At 27.0% G+C, this 22,396-nt stretch overlaps 1 protein-coding gene across 1 annotated transcript; it reads left to right on the top strand.

The window, feature by feature from the left end:
* The first annotated feature begins 669 nt into the window (after positions 1-669).
* Positions 670-19,663, top strand: LOC145835533 (calcium-independent phospholipase A2-gamma-like). Its single transcript, XM_082943178.1, has 10 exons — positions 670-1,500; positions 1,634-1,807; positions 2,415-2,569; positions 3,155-3,316; positions 7,353-7,468; positions 10,654-10,765; positions 15,040-15,169; positions 17,467-17,665; positions 18,838-18,906; positions 19,189-19,663. The coding sequence occupies exons 1-10, from the start codon at positions 682-684 to the stop codon at positions 19,326-19,328; spliced, it is 2,076 nt and encodes a 691-aa protein (XP_082799304.1). The 5' UTR covers positions 670-681; the 3' UTR covers positions 19,329-19,663.
* Positions 19,664-22,396: the final 2,733 nt, after the last annotated feature.

The following is a 22,396-nucleotide window of genomic DNA, read 5'->3' as shown; positions in this document are numbered from 1 at the left end:
ATGATTTAATCTTAATTATTGATTTTTTCAGCAAATAATATATTTTTTACATTAAACGAAGTTTTTGTGATAATCACTTGCAATTAGGCTCTTAATCTAATAATTACTGCATATTAGTGCATTATCAAAGCTTATTTTTACACATTTTTGGTCTAAAATAGTACATTCTACTGACTATTAAAACTATTTTAACTACTTGAGACCCGCAAAAGACTATTTTTTTAAGTAGTGTGGCTTGCAAGCTTTTTTAGATAAGTTTGCCTGCTGCTTATGATAAACTTTTTATTTACATTCACTATGCAGTCTTTGAAAGTATTAAGTTTATTTTACGTTTTCCAAAGATAGTTTTAACTTTTTTGAGTTTTGTGGTATTCAGTTAGTTATTTTGTTAAATAATAATTAATTACTAAAAAATTGGATAGACTTGTAACACTGTTTTTTTTTATAGTTGTTAGAAATAACATGTTTGTAATTATTTCAACAGTATTCTTTTATTTCAACATTTTTTAACAACCAGGTTAAAACAACTTTATTAAATTTCCATTTTTTAAAGAGTATACATAACAGCTTAAAATAAATTAAATTAAACATAACAGCTTAAATTAAACAGCTTAAATAAAAAGTAAAAAATTAAATATAAATTGCACAAATATTTTCAACAGAAATTATTATTAGCAAACAATGAAAAGCTCAGTAAACCGCAACTACTTTGTAAACAAGCACTTGCACTCAATCGCCCAATCAGAAAAAGTTATTCTGTCCAAACAAACAGCTGTTAACTCAAGGTACAAATCCACAGATCAGACGCTGGTCATCCAAGATGAAGTCAGTGAACTGGAGCTGCACAAGAGTTCACTAAAGCTCAAAAGGTCAATGAACTTTTTGCGCTTCTTCAACACCAACTCGAAACTGCAGCTGCAAAACAAAATTTTCTTGAAAAAATTCTCCAACCAGCCTGATATGAAAGAAGAGATGGGCATCGATTTTTCAAGCTACCCCCAGTACTCGTATGAAGAGAACCCCCTTGTTAACAAGATAGAAGAGAGAGTCAACAACGTTGACCCAGACCCAAATTTTGTGAACACAGCAAGCTACACGCCAAGCGGAAACATAGCCATCAACAAAGTCCCAGTCAAAAACAGCGCTCCATCAAAATTAAGATCCTCATTGAAAATGATGAAGTTTAAAACAAAGCAGAGGATCCAGTCCCAGTACGACGAGACGATGATCCTTGAAAAGATGGCCCAGCTTGATGTCAATAAAGAGAAAGATGCAAAGATGTTTGGCATCCTTAAAACTTTCATTGACACGCCATTGAACACTTATGTGAGTGTTTATGGAGTCAGCAATCCTACCTTTCCTGACAATAAGCTTGAAGTAAAGAAGCCAGAAAAGCCTGCAACATCTGCAACTAATCCTGCTTCTAGTTTGGGTTCAATTCAGAGCTATGTGTCTGACATGCTCAACACCAAAAAAGTCATTACACCAACTCTACCAACGGTAATTCTTCTAATTGTTGATAAACATGTTCATAAGTTATTTACAAAATTTAAGACTTATGTATTGTATAAGTGCATCATTTAGTGATAAACGTTTGCTAAAGTTTAAAAATTGAAAATATATTTTTTCACAGGCACCACAGCCACCGCCAAAGACAATTGCCCACCGAGCAGACATTAACATGCGGGCCAGGTACCTGATAAAAGCCATCAAGAACGCGTCCAGCGATGCGACCAGGGACCAGCACGTTGTCAACTTGAAAGACCACCTCCTGCATTTCCCCACCACCCGCATAACTGCCGTCAAAGTTGGTTTCTTTGTTTTCTTTTGTTTAATAAAATAAGTGTTTTGAAATTGGTTGTGGTGACGTACAAACTAAAAAAATTGATTACTACTATGCATAAACTATAGAGTACTTAATTATTTTAAGTTAGTATTATAGTTTAGTATAATATTAGTATGCTGAGTATTGATTATTCATATCTATAATTGATTGGTATACATTTTGCTGTGTTGATGTTTGTGATTCAAATAATTTTACTCAATTATCCAAGTTGAGTGTTTCGTATTTTGATGAAGTAAATAAGTATAAGTTAATGATAAATTGTACAATAAAAACTACTTAAAATTTTAATTTTTTCTTCATTTAAGTAGTGAATTAAATTGAATATTAGAATGTTGCTTACAGAAGTTGTATAACATACATTCCCTAAACTTATCCATTCTAAGAAATGTTTTTAGTTAAAACTATAACTAGTTTTTTTGCATAGTAAACCATAATAGATAGTATGAATAAACTTAATTACTAGTTCTAAACACTATTAAAAAGCACTAGTTTGTAAATGAAGTACAAACTTAACAATAATACATTCTTAATATCTAGATTTATTTAATATAAGCAATATACTTCACAGCAAAACGCAATAGAAGAGTTGAAGAAGGTGCACAACTCCACGAAGGGGAGCGAGATAAACAAGACACTGAAGATGACTTTGGCCATGCTTGGTCATGTGGACCCTCCCAAGGGTAGGGGGTTGAGAATACTGGCCATCGATGGAGGTGGCTGCAGGTTTGTACGTTTCGTCGTAAGTATATTGAATTTCATAGAATAAAAGTCATATTTGTTTACTAATTTTTCATAATGCTTTACCTATTGTGCTTGCTGGTTTTTGATAAAAGTTAATATGTGTTGATGAATTTATTAATAGGTAAAATAGACTTGAGTGATGTATAATGTAACACAAAGCATTTGATAACAAATGATGTTTTGAAAACAGAGTTGATTTTTCAAATTTTGTTCATTCGAAGTTTTCTGCTAATAGTTTTTAAAAAGTTTTTTTTTTTTAGCTAGGATAAAAAAGAGACGGAATATAACAAAATGCAATAAATTTCAAATCATCAAAAGTCATATTATGTTAATTATTAATTGCTTGTTGAATATAAGTAAACATTTAATTCAATATCTATGATAGAGGTGTAGTGTCATCGGTTATAGAAAAACATGAATTACTTTTTCATTCATGTATCACTTAAATAAATGCTTAATTTTAAACATCACGAGCTAAACTCCCCTGTTTTCACTTTCAGTTTTGATCAGCAGTTTAATGTTTGATACGGTAGCCAAATTACATCTGTTTTAAGTTTTACTTTTCAGAGGCGTGGTGTCAGTGGAAATATTGGACAAGTTGACGAAACTGACCGGTCAACCGATACACCTCTTGTTCGACTACATCTGCGGTGTCAGCACTGGCGCGCTGTTGACATTTCTCCTGGCCGTTAAGAAGAATGACACCGACGAACTTGTGACGCTGTACAGGTTTGTGTTTTTCCTTTGTAAACTTTAAATTGTTACTAATAGAGCTTTTTTAATTTCTTATTCTATATTTAAAGGCTTTATATATTCTACTGTGTAATTTTTCATGCTATTATGAGGTATAGAAAAAAAAGAACTATATTTTCTAATGTATCTCACAATAATTTGTAATTTGTTTATTAATTTATGTTTTTTATTTTAACACTAAACCATTAACCTTTTGTAAATAATAAGGCACAAATTTTAATTTAGTTTGACTTATGTACAGTGCATAATTTTATTGTGTCATAAATTAAGTTAGCTTGTCAGTTATTTAATTGTTTTATGCTGGACTCAAGTGGTTGAAAAAGAAAAGGGGTTATTATGTGAAAGAAGTTTTCATTTATTAGTTTTTAATTTAGTTGTATGCTAAATTTTACTTAAAATTACTATTCTATTGTTTAAAGTTATTTTTTTAAGTCCACAATTAAAATGTGTTACAGTTTTGTTAATTAAAGAAGGTATTATAAATTTATTAGAAACAATTTTTATTGTTTTTATAAAATTAAGCTCTGAATCGACCTTAAAATATTATAAAGTACTGAACACGTATCTGTCTGGTTTGAAATTTTAGCCACGTTAGTCAAAATTATGCATATGTGATATATTGATTAAAAATTTGATTTATTTTTTGCTACTAGTTGTTTTTTTTTAATGTTAAAAGTTCATAGTGTTATTTATGTTTAACTGCAACAATTAAAATCTAAGGATTGTTTTGAGAAAAGATTTGGTTAAGTTACAAATCAAAATGTTACAATCAAATACCTGAGGAAACTGTGTAACAATTGGTTTTTTATCAATGATGCATACATTAATATGAAGTGTAATAATTAAGTAACCAAGTTTAATGTGATTACAAATATATTTGTTAACAACTTATGCAGTGACTATAATATATCTTAGTTATTATTTTTAATAGTTTGTTTTAAATAACAAAACAAAAGTTAAAAAGTTTCTTTTGAAAATAGGTACTAAAAACGTTTTGTTTATAAAATTTAATTTTAAGTTTTACATGTTGCTATCAAACAACTTAATATTATAAAACTTATAAAATAAATTACAATGTTGCAAACCACTTACTGTATTGCATTCCTGTATATGAATTCCAATATAAAAGGATTAAGTGCTATCGTTGCTGCAAAAACCGTGTATGGAATTTGGTAATCACGCCTTGAAGTCAGAAATTTAATTTGATTTATTGAATAATGCTGAAATCAATAAAAATGTCCATATATGTTTTCTGTGTATTATTTTTTTTGTTCGTTAGGCTTTTATGTAGGTAGATTATTTATTCATCGATACTAAGTAATACTAGGTAATACTAAACATTCTAAATAATTATATGTCAGGCCATATTTAACTTACTTATGGTTTTTATGCTAACTTTTTTTTTAATTTTAAATATTTGTGTTTAGGTAAGTTAATATTTTTTTCTATCATTTCAGTTTCAAAACATATTTAAGCACATAATGATGTTGAATACTTGGAGTAATTTATAAACATAAACAAATGTTTTAACTATAGGTTTTAGAAGCTAAAGTGTTATACGCACTGGTATAATAAAATATCATACTTTATTTTACAGTTGTTGTTTCGTTTTTAGTACAAGAAATAAATCAAATAAAAGTTTTGAAAGTATATAAATAAATGCAGTTTTAAACTATTATTGCATTGCTATAATGTTAGTTAATTAGCAGTGTGTGTGCAAAAAAACCGCATATCGAGTTTACCTTGAACTTGAAAACTAACATTGAATTATCTATTAGTGTAAAAGTCAATAAAAATTATTCAGAGTTTTTATTTTTACTTAACACTTTTCTTATCGTTCGGTAAGGGTTATTTGTTGTTATTTTTTTGCAACTTTAAGTAAAGTTAAGCATTAAAAAAACTATTAAGTTACACTAGTAGATACTAGTAAAGTACTTAGCAAGGTAAACTTATATGTTCAAAAATATTTATTTAAGTAGATCGATAAGTTTTAAGATGTGTTATATTATGTTGATATATTGTGTTATTTGAGTTTTAAAAATATAAATACAATAAAAATAAATAAACTGTTGGTGACTCTGTAGGTAAAGTATAAAATATAGAAACTTAAAAAGTTTTTATGGTATTTAATTAACTGAAATGTTTACTGTCAACTTCAAATTTTTAACTAAATATTTCTTAATGATAACTAAAAATATTTTATGTTTAAAGTTTACCAGAGTTGTAAATAGTAGTTAAGTAATTAAATCAAATTTATTTCATTATTTCATTATATTTCGCTATAATTTGTATTTATTTTGAAAGACTGTTTAAAATTATTAATGTCATTCATGTTTAACTGCAAGTATTAAAATCTAAGGATTGTTTAAAGAAAAAAATTTTAAAGTTACAAATCAAAATGTTACAATTAATACCTGCGGAAACTGTGTTTATCAATGATGCAATGGTTTATAAGAAATGTAATAATTAGTTAACCAAGTTTAATATGATTACAAATATGTTTATTTACAACTTATAATTATAAGTTTTTACTGCTTTGTAAACAGTATTTATAGTTTTTTTAATAAATATGTAAAAAGTAACTACGATAGATCTAAGATTTTATTTTTGTTAGTTAGTTTTAAATAGCAAAATAAAAATTAAAAGATTTCCTTTGAAAATAGGTACTAAAAATGTTTTGTTTATAAAATGTAATTTTAAGTTTAAGATGTTGCTATGAAACAACTTATATTCTAAAATTATTTAAATAAATTACAATGCAGCAAACCACTTGATATATATCATTTATGTATATAAATTCCTATATAAAAGGATTAAGTGCTAACGTTGCTGCAAAAACCGCGTATGGAATTTGCTAATCACGCCTTGTAGTCAGAAACTTAATTTGATCTGTTGAATAACGCTAAAATTAATAAAACTTTTCCATAGATGTTTTCTGTGTCTCATTTTTTTCGTTAGGCTTTAAAGTACTTAATTTTTTTATACATCTTAAGGTAATATTAAATATTTATGTATCAGATCGTATTGGTTATTATACATTTTTTTGCTAAGTAATTTTTTAGTTTTTTCTAACTTTTAAGTTTCAAAACATATTTAAACAAAACATATTTGTTGTATACTTAGAGTAATTTTTTTTAACACGTGTTTTAACTATAAGTTTCAAGTAACTAAAAGTTATACGCTCTGGTTTAATAGAAAAAAGTGTCCAAAGTTTGTTTTCAAACAAATTACATCATACAAAATGTTTTTATTTTATTTTTAGCACTAGACATAACTCTGAACTAAGGTTGTGAAAGTATTCAAATAAAATGCAGTAAAACAAACCATTGCATTGCTGTAATGTTAATCAGTTAGCAGTATATGCTGCAAAAACCGCATATGGAATTCGCTTGCAATGACTTGAACTTGAAAATTACAACGATTTATCTATTAATAGAAAAGGCAATAAAGCTTTTCAGATTTTTTTTTATTTGTATTGTTTTTCTTATCATTCGGCGGAGTTTTTTTTTTTTGTTAATTTTTTTTTTGCAACTTTGTGTAACTTTAAGCATTAAAAGAGCTATCAAGTTATACTACGATTACTTTGCATGGTAAAAGTGTTTGTTTAGGTAGATAAATAATTTATAAGATATATTTTATTATATCTATTTATGGTGTCATTTGAGTTTTAAAAAATTTCAAACACAATTTTCTTTTTATACTACACCATTTTTTTGATAAAAATTTAATAAAAAAGCGTTTTAAAGTGTGAAATATAAACTCGAAAGCATTTTCATAATACTTAAACAAATGAAATGTTTACTGATAACTTTTAATTTTCTAGTAAACATTTCAAATAATAACTAAGCAGATTTCATTTTTTAAGTTTAGCATCACTAGACTTGTTTTATACAAACTTTTTACTTTAATACCTTGTAGTTTAAAAATATGCTGCTTAAGCTATAGCTTCTGGTCATTTTTTAGTCTAACTTTTACGTTTTGCTCGTTAGTTTAAACTGATAAATTTTAACAGAGAGTTCGGAAGCCAGGTGTTTGCGAGGGGTCGCATAGAAGGTGTTGGAACATTGTTCACTCAACATGCTTACTACAACACTGATAACTACAACAAGATACTCAAGCAAGTATTCGGTATGTTTGAATTGATTATATGATATCACACATTTGTTTAAAATGCTTGATATAAATTTTTAGAATTATTAGCGATTGTAAAGTTTTATGTTGTCAATAAAAAAATTTAGTAGATTAATTATTTAAAGGCACTTCAATCATTTTTTTAACAAACTGATCTTATTTTGTTGAGTGTTAACTAAGCTTTAAGTTGCTTTTTATAGATTTTAAAAACTCCAATTATTTTTTTAGATATAGCCGGTCGAGAGTACATTAGGTTCCTAATTGTAGGCACTAACTAAAAAGGCAAATAGCTAGAAATCACTAAAAATCTACCTTCTTCTACATATTTTGATATAATCAGCTCTAACTTTTAGGAAATGTTCCTTGCAATATGTTGAAAATTTTGTAGTTACAAAACTTGAAAAATAAAAGAATTTTATAGTTAAAATTAAGCCAAAAAACAATTTTTTTGTCACGAAAATCTAATTATTATTTTTTATTTTTTTTGTGACTACATATTTTTCAAGATATTGCAAGGAACATTTACCGAAAGTTAGAGCTAATTATCTCAACATACGTAGGAGAAGGTAGATTTTTAGTGATTTCTAGCTATTTGCCTTTTTAGTTAGTGCCTACAATTAGGAACCTATTGTACTATCGACCGGCTATATCTAAAAAAATAAATGTACTTTTTAAAAAAGTATAAAAAGTAATAAGTAGCTTATTTAAAACTCAACAAACTAAGATCAGACTGTGATAAAAGTGATTCAACGCTTCCTTATGCCCTTAATTGGTACTTTTGTTACTTTATATTTCCAAAGGCAATTTTTCCAATTTATTACTATTACATTTAATTCGAAGCTTGATTTACTTCGTACTAGTTTAATAAAGTATTTTTCTCCTTATATCAACTTAGTTTATACGAAGTACTAACTATCACGTTTAAAAGAATTGAAAATTTATTTTTTAAATTGCAACAGCATTTTTTTGGCTACATTTTTAAGTTTCTTTAAAATTAGTAATCATGTATGAGAAAATTAGTTTTCTATTATGCTTCAATATTTTATTGTTTTTTTTATATGCATACTTTAACTTATGTTTTTAATGTTATTATTTCAGATCTGTCTCCCTTTTATATATGTTTATTTTAAAGTACCTTTTATTTTATTTTTTTGTAAATAACTGATTAACGTATTTAAAAAGTATTATGTATTACAAATTAAACGCACCTAATATAAAAAATTTCGAATATAAACATAAAATTTTAACTAGTTTAAAACTTGAACGTGTTAGCGAATTTCACTATTTCACACAGTCGTATATAATATGAAAAAAATTTTTGAATCTACCCACGTCTTGTTGATACTTTCCAATTTATTTTCCTTTGAAGTGTTTTTAAGTTTTACATTTATAAAAAAAAAACACTTGAAGTAAAATATTCAATTGTTTTTATTGATCTAGTTCGAAATTAAAATTACATCCATTATAAGTTTAAAATGTTATAAAAGCAGTAGAATTTATACTAAGTAAAAAATGTGTTTATATTAAAGTTTTAAAAATAATTATGTACATTATTAATTTAAAACAAAGCCAAATATTTTTTTTTTGTTCGATTGAAAATTCTTAAAGTTTAATTATGGAATTAAAAGGTTTGAAAAACACTTAACATTGAATGTACAGCTCAAAGAAACCAAACTTGATTTGTTTTAAAGTATGTGCTCGAAAATAAAGGTGATGTTTAAAATATATTGTAAGTATTTTTTAACTTTAATACGTCTAAATACTGTGAATTTTAAAAACAATGCAAGATAAAATATCAAGGTACTTAAAAAAATCGTATTTAAGTGTGTTTTAAGCCATGAATTGAAAAGCATTACTAAATAATATTGTGTTTTAAAATAAAACCAATATTTTTGTTCAAGTTAATATAGAAACAAAATTTATGAAAATATTTATGTTTTCTGTTTACAATGTTTTGATTGAATTTGATTAATTGATGGAAATCCATTGATGCTACAAATTCTTTAAAACTGTAAAAAATCAATTCAAATTAGCTAATAGATAACTAATTAATTAATAATAAACCTTTTTGGGGTCACGTTTAAAACTAACTTATATGCATTTTATTTAAAATTCACTAAAATGAAGTAGTCCTTTATATAAACATACAAGAGTGAATATCTTAAGTTACTACGAGTTTATAAAAACAAATATTACCAAGAAAAATTTATGTCAGTCGTTAAAAATAGTTTATATTTATTTTGTACTCTATAAAATGAATATTTTTTCATACACAAACCAAACTTAATTGAACCCGTTTAAATCCATAAACCACACGAGATCTTTATGGAAACCCGCAAAAATAAAACCAGTGTGTTTGAACAGCTAAAGTGCTTTACAATGTATCAACCAATCAAATACGAGTATTGAATAGCATGTGCTCGTCAGCCAATGAGAGCTGAGTATTTGTTCAGCATGTGGTGCTCGTGTGAATGGAATTTGCGGTTGTAAAGCCAACAGTACTTGGATTGTCTGCTCTTTTTGTTTGATTGCTTTTTCGTGTTTGTCAAGTTCAAGTCCAAATGTTTGGCTGTTTGTTGCGAGAATTGAATGTTTTGGTTGTTTATTTTTCTTCTGTGAACAAAAAAACTTGTGTTAAAACTTGATTTTATTTAAAGTAACTTAATTAAGTTGCTGTTTTATTCTAAATTTGTAATTTTAATTTTTTTGTTTGTTATTAACACGTCTATATCTTTACCAAAATAATTTCACATAACTATTTATTCGTTAGCTTTGTTTTTTACGAACAAGCTTTCTTCATCAAAAACAGTATAATTTAAATGTTTTGCTCTTTGTATAGAAAACTTCAATTTAAAAATATGATGTACTAGTAAATATCTTCTTGTACTTTTTGTATTAGATGACTGTTTTGATACTCAAAACACAGTAAGTATGAAACTGTTTGTTTGAAATTTTAAATATATTAAGTATTTAAACAAAACATTTTTAGCATGCCAAACATTTATAAACCATGCGTTTCATGATAACTTTTTTCTTAAGATAGATTAATAAAAAATCTTAAGATTTGTGAATTAGCATTTTAGCTAAAGTTAGTTTGCTGTAAGCTTAGATTATATTCCATTAACTCTATTTGAAAAATTCAAAGTATTTATTTTTGTTTAACATAAATTTCGTATCAACAGGTGAAGAGCTTCTAATAGAAACAGCAACTTACGAAAACACTCCAAAATGCTGCGCTGTTTCGGCTCTTGTGAACAGAATTAATGCCAAACCTTACATTTGGAGAAATTACAGGTTTTTATCTATTTGTTACCAATTGATTTTAGAATTTAATTAGAAACATTTATACACAGATTTTGTTAATCTACCATATGATTTAGTGTATTAGGCTAATTTAGCATGATATTAAGTATTTTTTGATTAACTATTTAGTATTTTTATAGTTGGTAATACTTCTTTATTTATTTTTTAGTTTACTAAAATAGTTAAAGCATAACTTAAAGTTAAAAAAAAATATTTTAAAATCTATCAAAAAGCCTTAGTAACTATTTTGTTTACTTTATAAGACGTAATATACGCTATGTGTTACGTCATAAAGTAAAGCGTAACTTTTTTCTGCTATATGATTAATTAAACTAAAACATTATAAACTATTTATTATAGCTGGGTATACTTTTATTTTTATTTTTTTAGTTTGCTAAAATAGTTGAAGCCTAACTTAAAGTTAAAAAAGATATTTAGAAAATCTATCAAAAAGCTTTAGTAACTATTTTGTTTACTTTATAAGACGTAATATACGCTATGTGTTACGTCATACAGTAAACTTTTTTTTTGCTATATGATTAATTAAACTAAAACATTATTTACTCACCACACTGTAATTTGAAGTTATACAAAAAGCTAGTTATAACATTCGTTACATAACCTGTTCAAATATTCAGCTTAGTAAATAGTAATTCAGTTATGTAACAGTGAAACTAGTCGGCGGTCGTTTAGTTAGTTGATAAGTAAGTTAAACACTTCAATTACTATATAATTTTAGGTGTTTAAAACAAGGTTTTAAGTCGCTAATCTGTAAAGTGCGTCATGTAAAGTTAAGAACTGCTGCAGTTGATCATGACTTGTAGTAAGATGAACTAAATTTTGATTAAATGAATTATTTGTTGTGTTGTAAATTGTCAAAGTTTGATTTTTCAACATTTTATCCAAGTCGAAGTTATAATTGATCTTTTAAGACTTTACTACTTTTAATAAATTTCTACGAATACTTTCTCATAACTATTTACTTTTTTATTTTTTCACAATGCTGATAGTTTATCATTAAAAAAAAACATTGAAATTATAGCTACCTTCATCTGACTAAAATTAAAATTATTAAAAATATATACCTTAAAAAATTGAGTTATTAAAAAGAAAAATTCAATTGAATTTCGAATGAAAGATTAAAATTGTGTTGGAGTTTGTTTTTGATTATGAATTTTAAATGATATTTATTTAAACTTTTAACCCTATATACATGCTTAACTTAGCAAACAACACCTAAAATATATCAATGACAAAGCATTCTGAATTATAATTTTAATTGCTACTTTACATGATATTTAAAAAAGCTTCTCAAGTGTATTAAATATTTTTTTGCAAAACAACTAAGTAAGTATTTTGTTTACGTTAAACAAATAATCGCTTATAATTAAAATCGTATATATAGGAATTTTTTTTGCTAATGATTTTGTTTTGTTATATTTATGTTTTTTGAAACTTAATTTTTCTTAAAATTTTGAATATCACATCTTAAGCAGCTGAATTAAGTGTATCTATGTATAGTATTGATTTCATAACTGTACTTCCATACAAACAATAAAAATGTTTATTCAAATACTTTTAGTAGGTTTTAACATGCAATTTAAATATATATTAATAAAACTTTTTTTCAGAACTCACAAAATAGTTATTTTAGCTTTGAAGAAGTAACTAAAAACCTTTAGTTTGTACATATAGTTTCCAAAAACAAAAGTATTTTGAAAACTTACAAATAGAATTTTACCAAACTTTTTGCTTTGTATACATATATTATATATAGGCAAAATATATAATATATAAATATATATATATATATTGTTTTGCCTTTATGTAAACTTCTGTTAAAACAAAAAAAACTCTTTTTTGTTCTAAAAGAAATTTTTGTTTTCTATCTCCAACCGTCAAAAAGTAATGTTTATAATGTTTCTTTACTGCATAGATAACTATTTCCTAACAAAAGTGGTCAAAGCTTAATTGAATGTTAGTAAGATCACTTTGAATTTGTGTTCAGTTCAATCCTATTTTCTGTGAACTGTGTTGAACAGTAAAAGCTTATTTAAATCATTAATTAGTTGTTATCATTAAGCTAAAACACTCATCACTTCAGTTATTTAATTAAATTGAATTAATACTTTAAATATTTTGTGTAGAACGTCATTTGTGGGCAAAAAAAGGTTGATGCAAAAAAATCAAAATTCAAACAGTGTTATGATATGTAAATAGTTTTTATACTTACTATAGACTGGTCGATATAAAAGTTATTGATTAATTCGTATTAGATAACATTTGTCTATACAAATTATATTTCTCAGTATAAAATCTGCGATCCATTTTGAGAGTTTTGATATTTTCATCACTGCCTTACTTTTTCTTCAATGTTATTTATTTTTTGTTTATTATATTAAACTTTTTTTTGAAGTGCATACCTACTTAAACAGTACTTTAGATAGCAAATATACACTTAAATAATGTCATTTTCCAACAATTTAACATAAACTAAATTATTTAAAATAGATTGTTTTTTGTGTTAATATCCGCATTTACTTTTATTTGATTTAATATAAAACTATTGTTACACTGATAATATCTTTTATTGTGCTTTTTTTTAAAGTTATAAACTTTTTTTTTTTTCTTAAATGTGTTTATTAAAATTAATCTAATATTCTTATTGTTTTAAGTTATTAATCAGAAAACAAAGTTCATTTTCATCACACCAAACTATAACTGTTACAACTACATTGTAGTAAATATTTTTTTTTAGGCAGCTTAAATTAAACTTAAAAGACTGTACGAAGTTAAGGTAAGATTAAATTTTCTAAGTTTAGCTATGTTTGCTATTGGGATTACAGCAAAAGTATTTTTGTCAGATTTAATGAACTCAATTTACATCTATAAGTCTGTAAGTTCAATTGAGTTTTTTAAACCGCGCATTTTTAGTACTAGCATTACCATTTTGAATCAGCTTAATTGTTTTGAAAACCCACAAAGTTTCTAACCAACTGTTTTGCGGCCCAAATGCACTCAAATGACATAAACATTATATTGAGTTTACCTCAAGTTAAAATAAACCATATGACAACATCCCTAATTTCTTGCGGTTCTTTTTTGATTGAAACAGACTTCTGAACTCATTCGACTGTACTTTTGGTTTTCCTTTGATCACACTTATGAATCTAAGAGAAATTATTTCAAATAGTAGTTGTCATTAGGTATTTCTTAGGGTTATATTACACTATTAAATTTTTGGTTAAAATGTTTGGCTGTTTTTATAAGTTTACATTTTGTAATAACTATATACAGCTGTTGTTTAAGAAAAAAGTACTTCATGCAAACTATCTGGTTTTGGACTCCTTAAAAACAAAAACAGTTTTTAGTTGAGTAGTTCAAGGTTTTTAATAAATCATGTATTTGAGATATGTTTTATTTTTTCTAGTTAAGATTTATCCTAATATAGTTGAATTAAAATTAAAAGGTTTTTTATTTTTAAGTTTATACTCGTGCTTAGTTTCATAATGTAAGTCATAACTAAATATAATTTAATTTAGTTTAAGAAATATTGCTTTTAATTTTAATGTTGTTTGAGTTTATTTCGATCACGTGTTCACAATGATGTAACTTATTTGCCCTCTTCAACATTTGTGAGTCAATAAAACTAAACAACCTCAAATTGTGGTTTGTTTTGAGCCACAAGGTTTAATGTCATTACTAATTAAATAGTTTGTTAGTTTATTGACTATTTTGCGTGCAAAGTAAACTTGGTTGATATTAAATTACATAATTTTACGTTTATTGTTTGATAAGTCAGTGTATATATTTTTTGAAGATACAGTAACAGCAGATGTCCTAATTTATGACCAAACGTTTTAATCGCTGATGTAAAATAAACTTACTCAAACTTGAACATAAATTGTGTAATTCAATTTGGTAGTCTCTTTTTAATTTACTAGTGCCATTCCGAAGCAAATTTTAAGTTTTAAGTAATTTATAATTTAAAGTTTAACATTTTGATCAAGTAAATTACTAACCTTATAACTATTTAAACTAGGTTTATTTTTTTACAACTGAAAACACATTGCAAAAACACCACCATAAGCATACCAGCAATTTACTAACCACCATTACAAGAGCGTGATACCTCACAATAGTTTTTACTGATAATAGTAAGATAATCTTTAACAATTTTGTAACGACTTTTTAAAACACTAACACCCATTCAAGCACCTAAAACTTAAACTACTAGCCTAATTATGATAATTTTCATGCAACAGCGTGATACCTGGCACGCGCACCTCCCACTGGCCGGGCACCTGCAGGGCTCAGCTGTGGGAGGCGGCCAGGGCGTCCTCCGCCGCACCCGGCTACTTCGAAGAGTTTCACAGGAAGGGAAACGTCCACCAGGTTCGTTTTGAATGTTTTGTTTTTATATAAAAGTATTAGTTGAGTTTAAATGCACGTTTTGTGTCACTTTGAAAATAGAAACTGACCATCAGAAACATATACTGTGTTTAATTCACGTAATAACTTAATTTTACAAAAATTTTATTCATAAACTGTACAGGATTGCCACAAAGTCAGGAAAAACAAAAAAGACAAAAGTCAGGAGCAAATGGGGTTTTAAAAAAATTCAGGAAAAGTCAGAAAACTTGATATAAACATTCGTTTTAAAGGAAGTTTATCATCACTAAAAACTGCATTTTTCTAATTTTATTTTATAAACGGTTTTTCTTTTGCAATTCATTTTTTTAAGGGTCTAATTAAACTTTTAGAATAAATTTTTTTATTAAGATTTCACGTGTGTTTTTACTATGTGGAAAAGAGTGACTTTATTTCTGTTTCGAGTATTTAGTTAGAATTACTTGTACAGAAAACTAATACTTTATGTATAGGTTTACACACTCTAACTAATCATTGTTGTTTTATTTCCAGGTCCGTTTCTAATACATTGGTAAATTTATTAAACATATATGATATTTTAATTATTTTAAAGCCAAAATCAACGTATTTAAAAAATATTCAACTAACTTAAAAATATTATTCTAAATCTTTCATTAAAGAAGATGATAGAAATAATTTTAAATGCAAGTGATGCTTATCAAAGATTGACCCCATAAAACTTTCTGTTTGTCTTAAATTGTGCACAATGTGTTTTTATGATAACTGCCACATGTAAAAAATATACGAGCTGAAAACTCCAAGGTTGCGTTTTGTGGGTCTCATAAAATTTTCATTGAGGTGGTTTTCAGAAAATCGAATTCCGACAAGGTGAAAGTTTATTTAAATCATTTAGAAATTTTACAGGTTGTTTTTGTGGTACCTGCCAAACTTAAAAGAAATTCTAACTGAAAACTCAAAGGTGTATTTATAAGCAACCTAGTGTTCCTGTACTTTTCACTGTTCATCCAGGTGCTCACTGTCCACACGACTGAATATGAACGTAGAAATAAAAGGCCAACTAAATTCATTCATACTTCTACAGTGCTGGGTTAAGCTACTGTGTGGTGAGAGCAGCGGCAGACTAGCAAGCTGTGAGAGCAGTGATAGCAGTGTGAGCCCATCAATAGGTTGTCACAAACAGCAACTGATAAAATCTTATGGGCTCCACACGCTGTCAAGCACAATTACTCAGCCGGTTCGTGTGAAAAAGCGGCAGAGCTCAACAAAAAGATGGATCATGTCAGTACAGACATGCCACATGTCCCAAACAAAGCTATCACACTTGGTAAATTTTGGCCTCGGTTCACATTTCTTAAACACATTTCTTAAAGCAGTAAACAAATCAAGATGGTGCAGATTATCTTTTGAAGGAAGCTGCAATGACATCATTATATAAAGCCCAAATAGATATTGTTGTTCAGTACAAGTGCAATAATAATCGAGTGGTTTCACAATACTTAACTTCGAAAATTTTTGGTCACACCTTCGCTAAGAACCTCAAAGAAAACCTTATTTCAGCTGTAGAACCCCTGGATTAACTTAAACTAGTCCAGATAAGTATGGACGGAACCAATTCAAATAGGTCAAGAAAAATAATGGATCTAGCAAAAGAATTGTTCTTTTGCTACAAAAACACGATAGAAAACCTAAATAAAATTTAGAATAAAATAAAAAGTTTTCACGGCATTTTTATTTTATAATAGAGTGAAAATATAATATAAAGCAGAACTTCCGAATGTGGACAATATTGTCTTTATGGGTGATTTTGGGTATCGGGGTGTTTATGAGTAAGGCGGCAAAAATGTAAATTTGTTGTTAATTAGTAAAGAGGCAATATCTAAAAATGGGGCAATAGTTTTTTTTTAACTGCTGCCGAGAGGGAATTTATGAAAATACGTTTTGGAAGCATTGGTATGCAATAACTACTATTTATTTACAAAATGTTTTTTTTTAATTTCCGCCTACCCACTCACAGGGGCTATGTTCAGCAACTAGTTTATATTTAAACATTATATAACATAAGCTATTGAAAAAATATTCTACAAAATCGTTTATTAACACTTTTCTCTATCAAGTAAATAATCTGACAACGTAAATTTTAATTAATTATATTCTAATTACAAACTAAAGTACTTCATTTCAATCTATGCATTCACAAAACAATGCGATGACAGCTAAAAAAAACATACCGAAATTATTTGTTAAAATCTTTCTTGACCCTTATAAAAGAAAAAATATAATTTTTAAATATTTATCCGCAGGACGGCGCCATGTTCAGCAACAACCCGACGGGGATCGCCATCAACGAGTGCAACGTGCTGTGGCGGGGAATTCCCCTGCAGTGCGTCGTTTCCGTCGGTTCGGGCAGGTACGAGCCCTCGGTGGGGCCCACCAGCGGAAACAAGTTGGGGTTGAGGGAGAAGTTCATGAAGGTGGTGGACGGTGCCACCAACGTCACCGGTTTGTTTTTTATGCTGAAATATTTTTTTTTTTCATGGTTTCAAGAAAAAAATGCTGTCTTAAATGCACTTGTAAAACATTCTAAATGTGTTTACTGGTATCATTCACAACATTGTGCTGTTTTTATTTGATTAAGTGTTTAGGAAAGAGGTCGGCGAAATGCGGCCCTCAAAGCCTGTATATGCGGCCATCGAGATACTTTAGCATTTTGTTTTTGTTCTCATTGTGTTAATAAAAAGGTTTTAATGAAATTAGGTGTTTCTTTTAGTTTAGCAGTTAGTCAAAGATGCTAGCTGTTACAATCAAATCGTGTTTATAAACATTCACTTTATAACTTTAAAGAACTTACCATTAATGTCACTGGTTTGCAGTTTTTTTGTACAAAAAATTTTTTATAACTTTGTTTTGTTGTAAAAAAAAACTATGGTCTTAAGTGGTTTTATAAATAAATGTTTTATGTGTTTATTGGTATCCTTCAAATTACTCTACTAGTTTTAATTTTTTTAAGTTTTTAGAACCACCTCATAATTACACATGATCCACAATTAAATGACGCTTTTTCTCGGTATTCTGTATTACACTGAGTATAAAGTTTTCTTTATTTGTAGTTTTTAAAATAATTTAAAAAAACGAAAACTTTAGTTAATGTATGAATTTATGTCCACCATGAAATTAGGCTTTTTTCTACAAGCTTAAAGTAAAAGGTGTTAAATCCTATATAGATATTTAAAAATTAGAGCTCATCGTTTGTTAGTTAAGATCCTAGCGAAGCAAGGAATGTATAATAAAAACAAATTTCACAGTCCTTTTTATCATTGAACTGAAACATGTTATTGAAATATGAAGTTTGTGTTCTACATCAACGTAGCTCTGTAAAAAAATAAAAACTGAAAAAAAAGAATAGTAGCTAATTGTAGTAGAACCATCTAAAGTAATTATGCTTGTCTTTAGTTAATACACATACTCACCTACTTTTAGCTTCTATTCTTTTCTTGCAGTATTATTTTTTTACAGAGCTTCGATTAATGTGTTAACTTGTTAACACACAGAAAAATATTTCATTTCAATAAAAAAAATATGTTGAAAGTTGTTTAAAGAAATCTATTTAGTTTTTATTGATAAACACGGTGTCTTATAACTGGTAGTAACTAAATCAAATTTGTATTTTTCAGGTGTGCACTCATTAGTATACGATTTGTTACCAAAAGGAACTTATTATCGATTCGATCCTTACATTAATGGTAGGCTTTTGTTTAAAACGTTTTGTTTTTAATTTTCATACTAAATAAAAGTAATTATACAGTTCTTACAAATAGAACCATAAATAGCCTATTTATTTAAAATCATCAAAATAACAAATTTTTTTATGATTATGAAACTAAAAATAAATGCTTGTTGAAGTTTATTTTTTTTTTATAACTACACTATAAAAATCTCGGTCTGATTATGTAAACAACAAATCTGCTGATAAACAAAACTACCCAATTTGAAATCTCACGGTTTTTGATAAACATTGCCAACAGAGCCACTGATGATAGACGATTATGAGCCGGCCAAGTTGGACGGATTGGTCAGGGACGCGAGGAGCTACATCGGCAGAAACGAGCTCAAGTTCAAGGCGTGCGCCGCTCGTCTGGTCAACCCGGATGCAACTTTTGAATGAAACTAAAAATGTTTGTTGAAGTTCTTGACCTGATCGCATAAGAATTCAGCAAGGTTCGGGGACTTTTTCAAGTCTTTTTGTCTTGGAGGCTAGAAACCAGTTTTGAGTTTAGTTAGACCCAAAAAGTTTTTAGTTTTAACAATTTTATTGAAAACTAATTTAAAACAGTTTTTCGATTTTCACTGTCTGCATCACTGTTTTTGAGTTCAGATCCTTGATCTGAATTTCTAAATATAAAATTTTATCTGAATGTTAGCGGCTGGAATTTTTAATTTTAACACTAAAATTTGTAAGCTAGTGTAAATATGATTCTTTATACTAATTAATGTGTTTCGAGTAACTTTAAATTGATTCACTTGAAAATTTCTAGTTTGAAGAACATTTATACGATCATAAAGTTAAATTTTAATTTTGATCAAAGTTAAACTTAGAAAATTGAAAACTTTAGAAAATGTAATTTTGTGTTTGTTGTTTTTTTTACAAGGCTTTAGGTCGAATCTGTTTTTCTGCCCAATATTCGACAAAAATAAGTTTATTTTTATAAAATACATTTCTTGCCTCTTGTATAATTATAATATTACTTTGCTTTTTTTTTATGATTTTTCTATGATAAATTTTTATCAACATTTAAAAATTTAAAAAACGTTTTCTAAGTTTACCCATTGAGTTTATCAAACTTATGTACAAGTTTAAAAAAAGTTATTAAAACTATCATTTTTATTTTTATTAATAAACTTTTTTTTTAATTACTTTATTGCATGTTATTGAAATGTATAAAAATAAGTTTAGGTTTGAACTTAAGTCAACTCTCACTAAAAGTTTGTTAAAAATTAAACGAGGAAATTTTGTGACAAAGCTGTAACTGTTTAGTTTCACTCTTTTAAACTGCCAAATATTGTGTTCTTGAATTTCAAAAAGTATGTAAATGTTTTCAATTAAAGTTTTAATTTGAATGTACTGCTCTGAAATACGTTTTAATATGCGAAAATTTGTACTATGTTGAGCTTTTACATATTGATATTTAAGTAACTATGCATTTTATTATAACTTTAATATTTTTTCAACAAAGAAAACGCTTAATTGTTTCTGTTACAGCTGGTGAGTATTTTTTTGAATAAACATAATAAAATGTTTGTTTTTGTTTCTTACCTAAAACGTTGTTCATTCAATGAAATTGAAAATTAAACAAAAATAAGTTTTTTCAATTATGTCTTACAAGACAGTTAGTACAATTTATATGCTAATTTTGTTACTTGTTTCGGTTTTATTATCGTTAAGCGCTCAAAAAATTTTCTTTTTTTAATCTGAAAACTAGCAGACACTATTTAAGAATTAAAAATTTATAGGGCAAATAATTCATACAGGAAAACACAAAATCTTGTTTTAAATGTGCTTTAAAAAAATACTTCAACCGAAACGACAACAGCGGTTCTTAACCTTTTTTTTTTTGTGTTTAACCCTTTTTTAATTATTATTACCAATTTTACTCCTTTTTGGAAGATTGTTACCAAATTTACCCCTTTTAAGAAAATTTTTACCAAATTTACCATTTTTTGGAAGATTATTACCAAATTTACCCCTTTTTGGAAGATTATTACCAAATTTTCCCCTTTTTTTGGAAGATTATCACCAAATTTACTCCCTTTTTTTAATTATTATTACCAAATTTACTCCTTTTTGGAAGATTGTTACCAAATTTACCCCTTTTAAGAAAATTTTTACCAAATTTACCATTTTTTGATAATTATTACCAAATTTACCCCTTTTTGGAAGATTATTACCAAATTTTCCCCTTTTTGGATGATTATTACCAAATTTACCCCTTTTTGGAAGATTGTTACCAAATTTACCCCTTTTTAGAAGATTTTTAACAAATTTTCCCATTTTTTGGAATGTATTTACCAGACTTATCCCTAATATATAAAGTAGTGTTGGTTTTGAGGAAAAAAATACATGATTTGTTTTTTTTAACTTTAAGCTTATTAAGTATAAAAAACCATTAAATTTAAACAGTTTCTTAAAATTTAGAAAATTACAGTTAAATATAAACGTTTAATGACAATTGGTAAACATCAATATACTTAACTTATAATAAAGAAAATTTACCCCCTAAAAGGAAGAAAATTACCCCAGGTTGAGAATCGCTGCCTTTCGACTAATTGTTGTTTACATAGAAAATAGTAAGGTTAACATGCTGCTGTTTCTAAAACTTTTCAACATTTAGGTGACATTTCTTCAAAAATTTGTTTAAAATATTTCATTTCTAAATATTAGTTATTAATTGTTTCATTAATTCTATTATTGAAAGAAGTTTTGCTGTCTCTTGTTTTTATCTTAAGATCACAGTAAGGTACATAATACTGTTTTCATCTTTTGAGTTTTTTTTCTAATGCTTACAAACCTGGCCCGTATATTAATATGAAAGAACAAAACAAGGTAATAAACTAACAAACAATTTTTACATTCTTTCAATTTTATTATATTACAAAATCTAAGACTGAAAAATGATGTATGAAACACAAAATTACAAAAGAGAGACTAATTTAATTTCCCAGTAATTATCATAATAAGTCCTATAAAAAAACTATATTGCTGCATGGATTTCTTTTTATCTGCCAGCCATAGTTTGAGTTGATTGAGGAGTTGTGGGAATTACATCTTCCATTGTCAGTGGAGCTCTGTTGAACGGATGCTGTGTGAAAAGTATAATTTTTTAGTTTGTTTATTTAAACACTTTTATCAAGAACTTTTTAAAAAGTTTTTGTTTGATTTTTTATACTAAACTGTTTTCTGTAAAAAGGTTTTGAACACAAAATAAATTATAAAGGTTTAATTGAGAAAATTATAAACTCCAACAAGTGTTAAGACAAAAAAAAAAGTGTGTAGTATCTTTAAAAATGTATTAACTGCAAATAGTAATTTTAACCATAAATCCTTTAAAACACCTTACATAAAACATGTATTATTTCAATTACAACCAACTTTCAATACATACCTGAGAAGATGTTTTGAGATGGTGCTCCTGTTTGCTAGTTGGCAAAATGACCGGATTCGTTTTTATCAGGAAT

Source organism: Thalia democratica, chromosome 5, assembly GCF_965202585.1.
Source record: "Thalia democratica chromosome 5, ktThaDemo2.hap1.1, whole genome shotgun sequence".
In the NCBI taxonomy this organism is placed as follows: domain Eukaryota; kingdom Metazoa; phylum Chordata; class Thaliacea; order Salpida; family Salpidae; genus Thalia; species Thalia democratica.
Note: the sequence above shows the minus strand (reverse complement) of the source record. Positions and strands in the feature narration are given on the sequence as shown.